Raw genomic sequence first — 14,863 nt, 5'->3', positions numbered from 1 at the left:
TTCATTCGAACGAGGTGTATTAACTCAAGTAAAAACAGGAGTCACTCCACCGCGCTCCAATGCTCCAGACCATCCCTTTCCCCCCTATAGCACTCTGATGCGCGATAGGGGCACAATTATCAGCCCAATGTTCTTCATGTGGGAGTCCTGGGTAATAGAACTCCAACATGGTTTCCTAACCGAATTCAAATCTCAGGACAGCGCATTGTCTCTATAATCCTGTTATCTTACTGTGGCTTATCCGCGAACTAAAATGACTTACTTGGGCCTCAAGTCTCCGCTCTGAGCTAGGCTCAGTTCGGCGACTTGTTGCTCAAGGGGTTGGGCCATACCCGGGTTTTTAATAGTTTTTGTTTTTATTTGTTTGTGGCTTGCGCCGGTTTTTGTTAGTAGTTTTTTGATTTTTTTGGTGACCGAAGCCGTTTTTTGTGTGTTTTTGGATTTTTTTCTTGTAGGATGCCTAAAACATAAAATCAGAATTAGTGCATATTAGTATAATAATTATCTACTTAAAATTAACTGGATCCACGCTGTACGTTGCGATTGTCCACGTGTTTTTTGAGCTACGAACTATCTTCTTGGTGCGTTGTTTTTGTTGTTTTTTGTAATGATGATCTCTCGCAATATGTGACTAGGATGGTTCTCTATCTGCGCGAACTTTGTCCTTGATTTTTCCTTCATTATATCAGTCACTCTAATTTGTTGTAATTCTCTGAAGAGGAATCTTTCTGCAACGTATCTCGGTACGTTGACTGCTTCTCTTAGGCTGCTATTATGTGCCGCTTGTATTTTCTTTTTTGTTGTGTTACATATGTATCCCCATGCGAGAGATGCATATGTTAGTATAGGAAGAATTATACTATTAATTAATCTTATTTTGGTTTTTATTCTGAGTTTGTTTTTTCTTCCTGCTAGGCCTCTTATTGATGCTCTTGCTGTGTTGGCTTTTTTTATTGTAGCGTCTATGTGTTTACTAAACGTTAAACCTTTGCCCATGATTACTCCGAGGTATTTTTCTTCGCTTTTCCACTCGACTGTTCTTCTGGTTGTTGGTGCCTCTTTTTGAAAAGTACAGGCTGTGTCTTTTCGGAGTTTATAGCGATTTTCCATTTTTAACTCCATTCTTGGTAAGCATCTAGCGCTGTTTGTAAGTTGTTTACCGCTATGTCTACATTTCTGTATTTGGCCGCTATCACTGTGTCGTCGACATAGAGGCTTAGTAATGTACCTGGTGTTCTAGGTATATTTGCTGTGTATATCGTGTACAGTAGAAGTGACAGTATTCCCGAGTTCAGATAGGACTTGTTCTATTCAAACTCTGAAACTACGATTGCTCAAGTACGAAGAGATTAGTCTTGTCATTGCTCCGCTCCCCTTATCAAATCTTTTATTTCTTGCGGTATATCCTTAAATCTTCCCGTGTGCATTTCTACTTCCTCTTCTGTAGTACTGTTACTGAGTAAGATTTTCCTTTGTAATGCAATAAACGTTAAACAACATTATCAACTATAACGCATATTTATTTCAGTTTTCTGTTTGTAATTGGTAATACTATTTATTAAATACATTCAAATAGAAACAAAAATAGCCAAAAAGCTTTATAACTTGTTTAAATCTGTATTTTTGGTTAAAATTTAGTTCAAGACTCAGACAAATTGGACCACCATTTTCCGACAAACGCGATAAAAAGAATGACAAATTAGCTGTCGCAATGTATCTTAACGAGAAAATAAAGCTACCAAATAACAAAATTGTAAGGCGTATGATGTTGAATCCTCCAATTATGTAACAACCATGAAATTCTCATTTGGCACCAATTTGATTGAGTTGCCATAAAACGTAAGTGTAATTTCCCAAAATTATCAAAAAAATACAGGTCTCGATGCTGACAAATCTTTCGCTAAGCAGCTACCCGTAATGATATTCTGATGATTTTCACACCTCGGACAGAGTCTCGTCGTCATTAGGCCCGAGACAAAAACTATTCGGATTCCGTTTTTTAGAAAGGCGGAAATTTCTGAAAGCACACGTCACACCTTTTTGTGTAATTTGGTTCTGCTCGGCTTGTTATCCGTCATTTTTTGGGCATTAAGATTGTTATTTTTCTCATGTTTTAGGTAACGAGCTCCGAGGTCCGCCCCGTTCATAATTTTCTTTACAAAGCGAATTAGAAATTTCTATTTAATAATTGATTTTTTCGACGACCCAAAAGGATTTTTGTACCTGCACGTTAAAAATTGTTCACCGAATTAATATTGAGGTAACTATTGTCTGTTTGACGGTATTCATTTTAGTTCACTATTTCTATTTCTCTTGTTACGAATAGTAATTCTGACTTATTTTAAATTCCGAAATAAAATCATCACCGTATCAAAATATAGGTTATAAGGAATGATCTATACTTTTAGTTAAATATATTGAAAAATTTAAACAAAATAGTAAAATTATTTACTAGGAAAGTAAATGATATAAGGTTGTTTGTGTGTGTAGTTGGAAATAAAAACTCATTGTCCACATAGATAAAGGGGAACATATTTACGTACAATAACAAAAGACCTGATGACTGACAGAAAAAAATTATTTATAAAAAGAAAAATAGAACCTCTACTGATCAAGTCTTACAAAAAAACAATATTAACAAATAAGATTATACCAGAATAAAGAACAAAAGTTATATTTTAAACATAAGACACAAATATTATACAGATCTTATTTTATATATGTATTAAAGCACAACAATGAACACATTCTATAAGAAAAAACCTCAAAAAAAGTGGACGTGGCTATCCCCACACCGAAAAACTCGGAACGAAATAGATTACATACTGTGTAACAAAACAGATATCATACAGGACGTAACAGTAATAAATACTACGTCAGTAAGTAGCGATCACCGAATGGTTAGAGCCAAATTAGAGATAAAACATAATAAAAATAGAAATAAATTTAGAAAAACTTGGAATATAGACACAGATAAACTAAAATTTAATACAGAACAATATAAAAGCAAGTTAAAACCCGCGAAAGTATTAAATCTAGATAAACATAGCTTAAATGAAATCAATGAAGTCATAACAAAAGAACTATTAAATGCAAGCTCAAAAGTGGCAACCGCTAACAGAAAACTAAAATCCAAAATAAGTGTAGAATCACAAAACATGCTGAAACAAAGGAAAGATCTTCTGAGGCAAAACAAAAGAGACACTGCAGAAGTTAAGGAACTTAATTGAGTAATAAGAAAACAGATAAAAGAGGACATTAAAAACCATCAAGAAGACGGTATAGAACAAATCATAGAGAAAAACCGAAGTCTTAAATGCACCAAACCGAAACTAAGAAAGAAAAACATAATAACCATTAAAAATGAACAAAGACAACTAGCAAAAAGTAAATCTGATATTTCAAACTCAATTGAAAAGTTCTACGCCTATCTGTACCGATTCAGAAACGATCCCCCTAACTCCTTAAAGCAGAACTTGAAAAGGCAGATAACAAATGTCAACTCAGAAGTGATTCCCGAAATAAGTCACGAAGAAATATAAAGAGCGGTAAAAGAAATAAAAAGGAATAAAGGTCCTGGAAGCGATGGAATCCTAGCAGAAATGCTGAAGGAAGGCGGAGAAAAGGCCATTACATATCTAAAAATACTATTTAATAAATGTCTATTCCAAGGCAACATACCCGAACAATGGAATACTGCTAAAACACTAATACACGAAAAGGGAGACATTACAGATCTGAAAAATTATCGACCAATTTCACTTCTTTCACAACTTTACAAAACCTTTACAAAGATTATTACAAACAGGTTAACAATTAAATTTGACGGATATCAACCAGTAGAACAAGCCGGATTTAGAAAAGGGTACAGAACCTGTGACCATCTATATACTTTAAAAATCCTAACAGAAAAGACTAACGAATACAATCTCCCATTATGTCTGGCTTTTATAGATTATGAAAAAGCTTTTGATAGCGCAGAACTGTGGGCAATAGAAGAAGCATTAGTCAACAACCGGATCGACTCCAGGTACAGAATATTAATACATAATATTTACGAATAAGCTGAAATGATAGTGACGTTGGGTAATGGCATCGAAACAAGACCAGTAAAAATCAACCGAGGAGTAAGACAAGGAGACAGAATATCTCCAAAATTATTCACAGCTGCCCTAGAAGCTATCTTTAAGTCAATAGACTGGGAAAATAAGGGAATTTCTATTAACGGACGATACTTGAACCATCTTAGATACGCAGATGTAGCACTAATAGCCGACACGTGGAATGCACTAAATTTCAGCAAAACTAAACTAATGTCAAACAAAGATGACAAACCTATGATAAACATCGAAGTGACAGAGATAAAACACGTAGATCATTATAAAATATAAATATTATATATATATATATATATATATATATATATATATATATATATATAAACAACACAGTTTATTAGGGTTGCAGTCAGAAAATTGACCGGGATGTTATTGAAGCACTCTTATGACTTTTGGTCTAGCTTTCGGAATGGTTTTATTCCTTTTTCAAGACACTGTAATAAGAAAAGGTGTAAATATTTATAAAATATCACAAATATTCAGTGCAACTTACTAGTCGTTGAGATTATTTATAAAAGCATAGACACTCAACATTAATAACACACACATAAAATATAAAATAGTGGACAAAATACATTTTAAAATTCTTTAAAATTTAGGTAAAAATAGTAAAAATTTTGTTGTCATCTTTTACTGGTGTGTTTTAACTCTGGCACATAGAGAACAAAAAGAAAAAATCCTATGATTAAAAAGTAATTAGGTGTACTTAATATCATATTTCTTTTTAAGAAATACTAGAGGCCCATCATAGGTGATTTTAATTTTTAAATTTTTAAACCTGTCTTAATGGTATGCAACATGTTATGCATATAACTGTAATTTGTGTGGGTACGGGTACAGGTAGATATTAATTTTATTTTGGATTTTTTTCCAGTAAGTAATAATAAATTTTGCTCAGTATATCTATGTCTGACTTTTTATTGATGCAAGATGTACTCGATTTTATGGAACACATTTTCAAGAAAACACGTTTTGAATGGTTCTTTTCCTTTGCCAAAATACAGGAATCCTCGAAATTAAATTCATGTTTCAACGTTAATGCATGTTGCTGGCTGATTGCCGGCTCAACACTTTTTGAAGAATACCAAGTGACTTCAAAAACATATGATACCCATCCACTAGACCTATTTAAGCTAGTATAGGGTTTCAGAATCCTGGAGTGTGTATTATAAAGAAATGCGAGATGTACAATCAGCCAACTAGCTGCAGTACTACCAGTTTAGAATAAACGAATTCCATGGAAAAAATACCAACTTCTCTCTGATATCCCCTTTTAAAAGAATGATAATGTGTATATTTCGTTAATTTTAAAATCTTTTATTGCAAGCGGCATCTTTGTTCACAAAATTTCATATTTCGTTGTTTTTAATTCCGTTGAAACGAAAGTAGACGATTGCATTTCATTTCAGTGCAAGCTCCACCAATGTTCTATACATGTTTCTAACTATTTAGCTCTCATCAGAAACACTTGTGATAGCGTGATAGCTTGGACTGAAATCAAATACTCTTACTTATTTGAGCGACATAGTAACCTAAAGTACCCGAGTATGCTAGTGACGACCCCTACATGAAGCAAGTAGAACTCAGGAGACTTCTCTTCGATAGAGAATTAGCTGAACCGCAAATCCAAGCTTATTGGTAGCTATTAGACAATGTTCGAAATACCCTTTTGTTCCGAAAAATACATCTACAGTTTACCCCTAAAAAACATAATATTTTGCACTCTTTACATAGAGAAAAGATGTTGAAATTAAAAACAGCAATCGTCCACTTTCATTTTAGTGTCTTTTCTTTATGTAAAGAGCGAAAAAGATGGTGTTTTTTACGGTTAAACTGTAGATAAATTGTCGGAATAAAGGTTATTTCTAGCATCGTCCTATAGCTTCCAACAAGCTTGGGTTTGCAGTTCACCTAATTCGCTATCAAAGAAAAGTCTCTTTACATCTCGTTGCTTTATTGGCCTCTTTTATTCCATTTTGTTATCATTTTTTTTTAAGTAGTAAACAAAGTAACATTTTTTTATATTTAATATGATTTCCAGATCATTTTTGTTACATATATTACACTTCATAGTGTCATGTCAGATTGCACCTATATGTTCTACGATCATAGAGAGATATGACATTTGGGCTGGGGGAAAATAGGTAAGGTTTTGGGAGTGCAATAAACGTGGTCACAAGTTAATCTTGTATTATTTTACTTTAATATAAAGCCAACTTGAAACAAAGTAAGTCTCATAAAATTGTAATATTCTTTTATTGTAATATTTTTTCTTTTGCTAATTTTTGGTAGATATTTGTGGGATTTTTTCTGAATACTTTGTCTACAGCTGTTTATTTAAATTTAGACCCAAATTTAGTAGTAATTTGTAGGGAAAAATATCAAAATAAACAATTGAAACAAAAATATAATCTAAATATTTATTTATAACATGTTTATACAATTAATTGATAGATTTGTTGCATTTTCCAGGTAATAACATTTGATAAATTTCTAATATTTTTAACAATTTCCAATGAATGGTACATAAGCACAACAAAAAAGAAACTAAGATTAGCCAGACCGTCAAAACCTTACATGACTTATTATTATAAACAACTGGTCTATACAGGAACATATATGTTGTAAGTTTCAAGAAAAGTAATATTAAAATTTTGTTGTATTTTAGCCTTCTAATACTGAAAATCTTTACTCTCTAAATAAATAAATAAATATTGTTTGTTTTAACAAGAATAAGATGACTTAATCAGATCTTGTCTAAAATTGGACTTGGTTATTATTTCATATGATAATTATTATTGAAAGATGATTTTCTAAAATATGTCTAATAAAATATTTAGCAGGCAGTATAAAAAGATGGGCGTATTTTATTGGATGACATATATGTTTAAAAATGGTTAAAAATTCGACTAAGTTTTTTCGTATGATTATTATTACTAAACAGATGTTTTTCTAAAATATAGTCAATAAGATATTTAGTAGGAAGTGGGAAGTGTAACAGAGCGACATGTTAATTTATTGGATAAGACAGATTTTATATAATTTGAAGTATCTTTTATTATTATGGAAGAAAGAAATCGGGAATTGACGGCCATATGAAGCCAAAAGACCACGAGGAAGACCGCAAATGCGATGGAGCGACGATATTAAAAGAATTACAGGGCCAATATGGAAACGTCTTACAAACAACAGAGATGAATGGCGCGAATTAGAAGAGGCCTATATTCGGCAATCCGAATAGAGAAACGGGCTTAAAAAAATCTTCTAATATTGACATTACGCAAAATTTGCACTAGCTGGTTAGATATAAACCTGGATCATAGCATGTGCAGACAAATTTAGGGAACGCATGGTAATGCTGCTGAACAAATTCCCTTCGTTGGCTCAGTGAAGATGTTCGTTCTGTTGTAATGGAAACACCAAATAATAGTAGCAGAATTTATTGTTGAGACGTACACTATGGGTGTAGACCCGGGATTACTTTGAGTAGAGACTGATGAAGTTGATCGTTGAAGACTATATGTTCGTTGAGTGAATATTGATTGAATGCTTCTCTAGTCAAGAGATATTAGTTTTATATAAATTCTATTTGGGTCAATATTTTTCGCGTACCTAGCGTGATATGTGTATTTAATTTATGTAAATTGTTTAACTTTGTCAGTACTTTTGACTGATGTCCAAATTATTATTTATAATTGACCAAATGTGTATGTAACCTAGTTAACTACGTGTGTGTATTTAATAACAAATAGATTCATTCGGTCTACTGGGTGATAAAATTATACTGTCCAATTTCGGATATGAATTATGAAGATTTGATATTGGACAGCTGCACTTTCGATACGTTGGTAAGATATTAGCAGAAATGTATATATAGTATATATCATTAGAGATAAGATAGTGTCTAAGACATCAAGGATCAGGTAACGCTATTCCCTTATAATACTCAAAAAGCTGGATTCCAAAAACAACAAGGTAAAACTTAGATGATACCATCTTTTGTGGTAAAAAAGCATCCTTTTAAGTACCCTCACTTAAAAGTGAGGGTACCTCACGGATCACAGTAGCAGGGTAATTACCGAGTAAGAGTCCTACAGGGGATAATCATATCAGATTATTAAAATTAGGATAGGGTCTTAACATTTTTAAAATCTAACAAAAACAGCATGAATGATGTAAAAGCTTGAAATAAACGTATTTCAAATTGTTTGCATTTAAATCATAAGAAAAGGACGCAAGGTAAAGTAAAGAAGTAAAAGATACAATTAAGTTATGTAGCAAAAAGATTTGTATATATTTTGTACAATGATTTAGGAAAAAGAAAAAAAGGAAAAACAACACCCACTTGGAAAATAAAAATACGACAACTCGCCGTTAAGACCTTTTGTTGTTGAAATAGTGTAAGGTTTACCTTGCTCCTGAAAAAAATTATTGCCAAATATATCTACAAATAATTATAACTACAATTAAGGCACATATACCATTTTTCCGAAGAATTCTTCTGCGATATTTTATACTTCTTCGTCCGACTGAAAACGATTACCTTTTAACGCCTTGTTCAGTGGCCTAAAGATGTAAAATCGAATAGCAATAAGTCGGGACTGTAGAGTAGATGCTCTGATAGTCTCAATTTTTTCACTGTGGATTTTCTTTCACTACTTTGGTAACCTGAGGTCGAACATTGTCGTGCAGAAAAATGACACTTTGTGTTAGCTGTACTGGACGTCTTCGTCTTATTACTTGAAGAGGCTTGTGCAAGGTTTCATTATACAGGTTTGCATTAATATGAACTCTAGGTAATGTAAACTCTATGAGCAAGGGTTCTTCAATTATTGTTTTTGAGGCTAACCTGACCAAAGATGAGTTTCAATTGCACAAACTTATAGATGGTGAGAAATTGGTGGTGTTCAATAATTACAGTTCGCTCTCTTTTAATGTATGAACAAATGGGTTGGAGAGTATCAGAGTGAATTTAGAAAGTATGGAAGTCAGAATTTGAAGTGTAATAAATCAGTTCATCTTCTTGCCAAGAGAAATAAACAACTGAAAATTTTAAAGTTGTATCATGATACTAGAAAATATGAATTATCGTGGTAAGTACAGAGTTTTCTTAAGTCGATCTTATTCTCGTCATACTTTTCTTTTCTACAGTTAAACTATCTCCCAAAAAATTTCCAAAATAAAAACTAAAACATAGTTAACAACTAATAAAATAATACAAAAATAAAAACTTAACTCTATAATTTATTTACAATTAATTCACTACTAGTAGGTAACTATAAAGTAAAAAAATCACCTCAGAATATGAACTAGCCGACGTTGAAAAAATAAAACATTTTTAGGTAATATTTTTTGTATTTTTTGTTGATATATGATGCAATTGGTATGCATAATACAGTAGCTAAATGTTAAAGATCATTAGAACATAGAAAAGATCTAAAGCAACGACCACGAGAAAGTTGAAAAATACCGAATAGCCTAATATATACAAATGGTTGATATGTAAATAAATGTAAAGGACGACAAAAATAGGTATACTTTATTAAAAAACTATTGCGCCTGTATGTTTTTTTATCTCAAAAATACTTGTATATTTTATTTTTTATACATTAGCTAGAATATAAAACAGCAACATTGCGACTCTGAAAAGATATGGTAACTTTCGATTTTAAATATGTTCACTTTGTATCAATATGGCCGTATTATATAATAAAAATATTAGCAAGTCTATTATTTACCCAACTTTGAGGCTATGCTATACAAAGTGTTTAATAGCTGTAGCGCTCTGGTGTCTTGATCATCTTCCTTCTTAGAAGATCTTTCTGCCCCTCCTAGAAGGGTACTAATGGAATCTTGCTTTTGGTCTATCACTTCTTCATTAATCTGACTAGGAATTAGAGTATCTTCTTCTAAAGATTCTAAAGATTCCACTCTATCTTCATTATGTTTTTTTATATCTTCTGTAGCGTTTTTACCACACTCACTTATCAAAAGAAGAATTAATCGTCTTGTTACTGGATTACTTTCTATCTCCTTCATTTTAACTAAAAACTCATTTTCAGTGGTGTTTAATTTTCTTAATATCCTATGTAATTTATTGTGACTGTCGTCGCTCGAGTTATTCATAAAGTCTATTAGAATTCCAGAAACTTCTGACGAATTAATCGAAAAGTTAGGCAAGCTTTTAAGCTCGTAGTTTACTTCTACGGACTGGCCAATCGCTGGAAGACTCTCAACAGTAGTTAACTCAATTTCTGTTGATGAATCGAACAATATAGGAGAAGAAGGATCAAATTCATCGTTCAATAAAGATGGATCTATGGAAAAGGTACTTTTCCACAAATCAGTAGCACTGGTTGAAGTCGTCCAATGGTCATCTGGTAACTCCTTTAGGATCTCAACTTGTTTTTTGTTGTTATTGCTGTTAATATCGTTTAAGCCTGGAACAAATGATTGGGTGTCAGCAGTATTTAAGTCTGATCCTATGACATTATCAACGTCTATAGAATTAGGAGACTTGGCTGCTATAATGAATCCCCAGGTTGGTGAAGGTGATTGTGAAGTTGTGAAGACTGGCGGATAACTGGTTTTGGTATCATCATCAGAATAATTGAGCAATTCTTCATCTATTCCGCTAAATTCCGTAGTTGTTTCAACATCTGAAGGTGGTTCTGTTGGCCTTAAGTTTTCTAAATCTCTTCTGAACATGTCAGGATCGTGGAGATAAGCTGATAAAGCCAAAGTAAAGTTTCTCGCTAATTGCCTAATCTGCGGATTTTCTAATTTAAAATCTTGTTGCTTTGTTTCATTTTTACTATCAATACTTAAAGGTTTATCACTTGAAGTCTCGTTTTTTATTTGCTTTTGATTAAATAATTGGTTATAACCATGTACTGTCATCTGGGTAAGTAAAGTTGTTAATTTCTCTTTATTTTCCATCATAAATTTTTCAGGATATTTTCCAGATTCCTTGACTTTCTTTGCAATCACTTCATCTAACGCATTAGCAAAGTATACTGAAAGAGTATGTAATGTTTGAGGTCCAACGGAAGGTGGTACCACAAGACCAGGTCTTGAGCCTCCAGTTATCATTGCTTTCTCTTTAGTTATAGCAGTAAGCACATCTATCATATTATCAACATTATCGTCTATAGAACTAGCTGTAGAGCTAAAGAACGGCGTCGGTTGAGTTGGTTCTGAAGAGCTAATATATTTAAATGGACTAGCAGTGGAGATTTTGTAATCAAGATATGAATGCGGTTTGGCTGTGTTATCGTATATTGTTGGTACAGTGGAAGCTTCGTTTATGAATCTTTGGAAAGGTCTTGGTTGCTGTGTGGTACTTCGAATTGTCAAATTATAAATTCTATTGTCATCAAGATCTATGGATCTTGCAGTTGTTGATGATACTCTCTGAGATTTTGTAACGTAAAATGTGTTTGAATTTTTAATTTTGTTATCATATAAGGATTGTATGAGTGAGTTACTTGAATGCTGCACTAGAATCTCTGCATTACTGGTTCTTGGTTTTACTGTACTATATTGTATTTTTTCTGGCTTAATCAAGTCAATATTCTTCACAACACTTACAGGCTTTGCAGGTGGAGATCCAAAAGATTTTCCTAGATGAATAGCAACCTTATCAACCGTCTTGTTAAACTTGATCTGTACACTATTGCTTGGGTTACTTGGTACTGTCGAAGGTGTTGTTGAGGAATATGTTCCATACACAATAGCGTAATCTTGAGTTTTAGGTTTGGAAGTCGTTGTTGTAGTTGTTCTCGTTGTAGCAGTAGATGTTTTAGTTATAAACCTGGTTGTTGGAGCTCGCGTTGTTGTCGACCTTGTTGTGGTACTTCTGGTCGTCGAAGCTCGAGGAGCAAGACTTTCTTCTAAACGTATAAGGAATGGCTTTGTAGTAACGTAAGTAGTTTTTACTTGCTTCTTAGGTTGTTCAGTCTTTTCTTTTAAGTTATATTTCGAAGTTATAATTGCAGATTCAGTGGTAGAAGAAACAACACCTGCAGCTAAAATCTGTTCCGTTGTTTTCTCTGTAGCATCTCGTAGTAAGGACATCGTCGATTCCTCTATGGGTTTAATTTTAGCAAAAAGGATTTTTTCTATCACCTTTGGCGTAACCAAACTTGAATTAGTGACGTTCTTTTCAGCAGCTGCTACCACGTGTACTCTAAATACATCATCCACATCTAGAGACTTGTCGATCTTGGTAGTGTTTGTAATAACTTGTGGATTGATAAAGAGTGAATCTTTTGAGGATTTAATTTTAAGTCCAACTCTGCTACCTAAAAATGGTTTTCCATTATTTATTGGTTGTGTAGTAATGTACTGAGGAGTCACCGAGGAAATTGTGCTGTACACTTTAGTTGATACATAAGGTAGAGTTTTTAAGTCGGAGTAAGTAGTTCTATGGTTAGGAAAAGGATTGTATGAAGAAGAATCATGAATGCTGTTAAATGAAGTTTTCACAAAAGAAGCTGTTTCTTGTGGAGTTTGTGTTTCATCTGAGGTAAAACTTTCAGTTACTTTTCTTTCAACCGAATTTATATTATCAGATTTGTCATTCATTCGTTTATCGCTAGATTTAAAGCTGTTTTTAACATGACTATGAAACTCTAATTGATAATTATCAGTGGTACTGGCTTCTTCTTTGTTATACTCTGGTCCTTGATATATACCTGCTACCTGGTTAGCAGTAACATCTTTTAATTCGCTGCTTGATTGTGAAAATTGCACATGATAACCTCTTTGTGTTTTTCTAACATTATCAAAGTAGTTTTCAGTGGGAGTTGCGAATGTAGTGGTAGTAGTAGAATAGACAAACTTGTCATAGTCAGAATTTTCATAATTACCTAAATCATTCTCGTTAAACCTGCGAGTTTTTTGATGTGATATTCTACTTCTGGCATTGTTTTGAGATTTAGGTTGTTTCGGACTATTAGTTTCGTAATTGTTTCTACTAATTGTAGTAGGTTTTAAGGTTGTTTGAGCAATGGGTTGTGATTCTTTAAGTTGTTTATTATGATTAGAATTATGTTTATGTACGTTTTGGTTAGGTCCTACGTGGTTATTTCTTTTATTATTAAAATATTGTTCATTGTACTTATTTTCATCGGTTTTATCAAGAAAAGAGTTATCTTTGAAAGGTGCGGTGCTTTTTTCCTGGCTATTCAGCTTAACTTTTCTATTGAACTTTCTTCTAGCCGTGTCTTCTCTTAGATTTTCAGCGCTTTCCTCGTATAGATAAGGAGAAGTACTGCAATTCACTTTGAACCACCATTCGCAGATTAGATCGGTCTGCTGGAAGATGGTGCCGTTTGGACAGAGAAACGATATTTTCTTTTCTTCTTCACAGATGTGGAAAACCTAAAAATATATTCAGAGTTAGTACAATTCATTAAACATAGATATTCAGATAATTTAGATATAAGTGATGATAATGATGATGTTAGTTGAAGTACGTGCAAGGACTCTATTCATAAGTCAAAACAACTATTTAGAGTGCTGCAAATATGATTTTTTTGTTAAACTTGTGAGAAAATGGAACTTTTATCGAAAATATTCTTTGGAGTAAACTTCATAAATTATAAAATAAAGCAGCGAAAACATCATCTTTCATAAAAGTTTGTGAATTCAAATAACTAGGTCGTCCAAACGTTACATAAAATAAAATATTTCATATCATTCAATTTTTTTAATTTTAATTAAATACTCTGTATCAAAATCAAACAAAGACCTAAATAAACAACAAGGGGAAAACGACGGGTATCTAATTAACATTATCCTTACAAACCGGTTACGACTCGTTACGCAGCCGTCGGCATCAGTAAAATATTGTGTTCGAATATACTGAACAAGTGTCTGAAACGCAATGTTCCGGACAGTGTGCGTTGTTCATATTTAAAACCATTTAAATTATATTTTTCGGAAACGATATATGCTGGAAACGCAACGTGCACGATAATATGCCACGACCTTTAAACTAGAATACGCTGGTGTGTCAGGCGTACGGCAAACAATTTCATTGAACTGAAGGATCCCCGCACATAGATACCTAAATATTATCAGTAATGATAAGTCAAGATTAGTGTTTATATTTTATTGTGAGTTTATATCTAAAAAAGCTAGTTTCAGAATAACACTGGAGAAGATTAAGGAACGAAGATAAGATGAAGTTAAAAACCCAGAACTCAACAAATTGCAAAGAAAGATAAACTATAGCTCGGCTATTTGATTGGAAATAGAGGAGATATGACAATAACGTTCACAGGTATGCTGAGAAACTTTTATAAGCACTTCCAATTCACCAATCACGAAAAAATCAATTATTTCTAAACTGTAATTTATATAACCTGTTCATAGTTTTTGATTATGTTGCAGGTTTATGTCTCATTTAATGTCTTTATTTTGTTAGTTATTTTTAATGAAGTTTTTAATTTAAACCTGCTTAGAGTAAATATATGATGACTAGAAACGATCTGTTGGAGAGTAGTGAATTGATGTCAAGAACCACTATTCTATGACGCTAGCCATGACGACGCCATCTTGTGGCGCTAGTTCCGTGACGCTCACCTCAGCATTTTGCTGTAGAAAAAAAAAGGAATATAACGCCAGTATAGAAGCTTCGCTTTAAAAATAGAGGGAATTCGTCAGAAGAAAGTACGAAAAAAGCTCTGAATACTGTTATAGAAGAAAAGATGGGGTGGCAAGGCAGCTCATTATTGTCT

The 14,863-nt window shown here is 32.9% G+C and overlaps 1 protein-coding gene across 1 annotated transcript in view; it reads right to left on the bottom strand.

Moving 5' to 3' along the window:
* Window positions 1-6,315: 6,315 nt before the first annotated feature.
* The window catches only part of LOC140448844 (uncharacterized), a 207,916-nt gene continuing 199,368 nt past the window's right edge, over window positions 6,316-14,863 (bottom strand). Inside the window, exon 5 of the mRNA XM_072541965.1 lies at window positions 6,316-13,502. Coding sequence (XP_072398066.1) covers window positions 9,849-13,502 — 3,654 coding nt within the window. The 3' untranslated portion in view covers window positions 6,316-9,848. The remainder of the gene's footprint in view (window positions 13,503-14,863) is intronic.

The sequence above is a fragment of the Diabrotica undecimpunctata genome, chromosome 1 (genome assembly GCF_040954645.1).
Source record: "Diabrotica undecimpunctata isolate CICGRU chromosome 1, icDiaUnde3, whole genome shotgun sequence".
Taxonomy (NCBI): Eukaryota; Metazoa; Arthropoda; class Insecta; order Coleoptera; family Chrysomelidae; genus Diabrotica; species Diabrotica undecimpunctata.
Note: the sequence above shows the minus strand (reverse complement) of the source record. Positions and strands in the feature narration are given on the sequence as shown.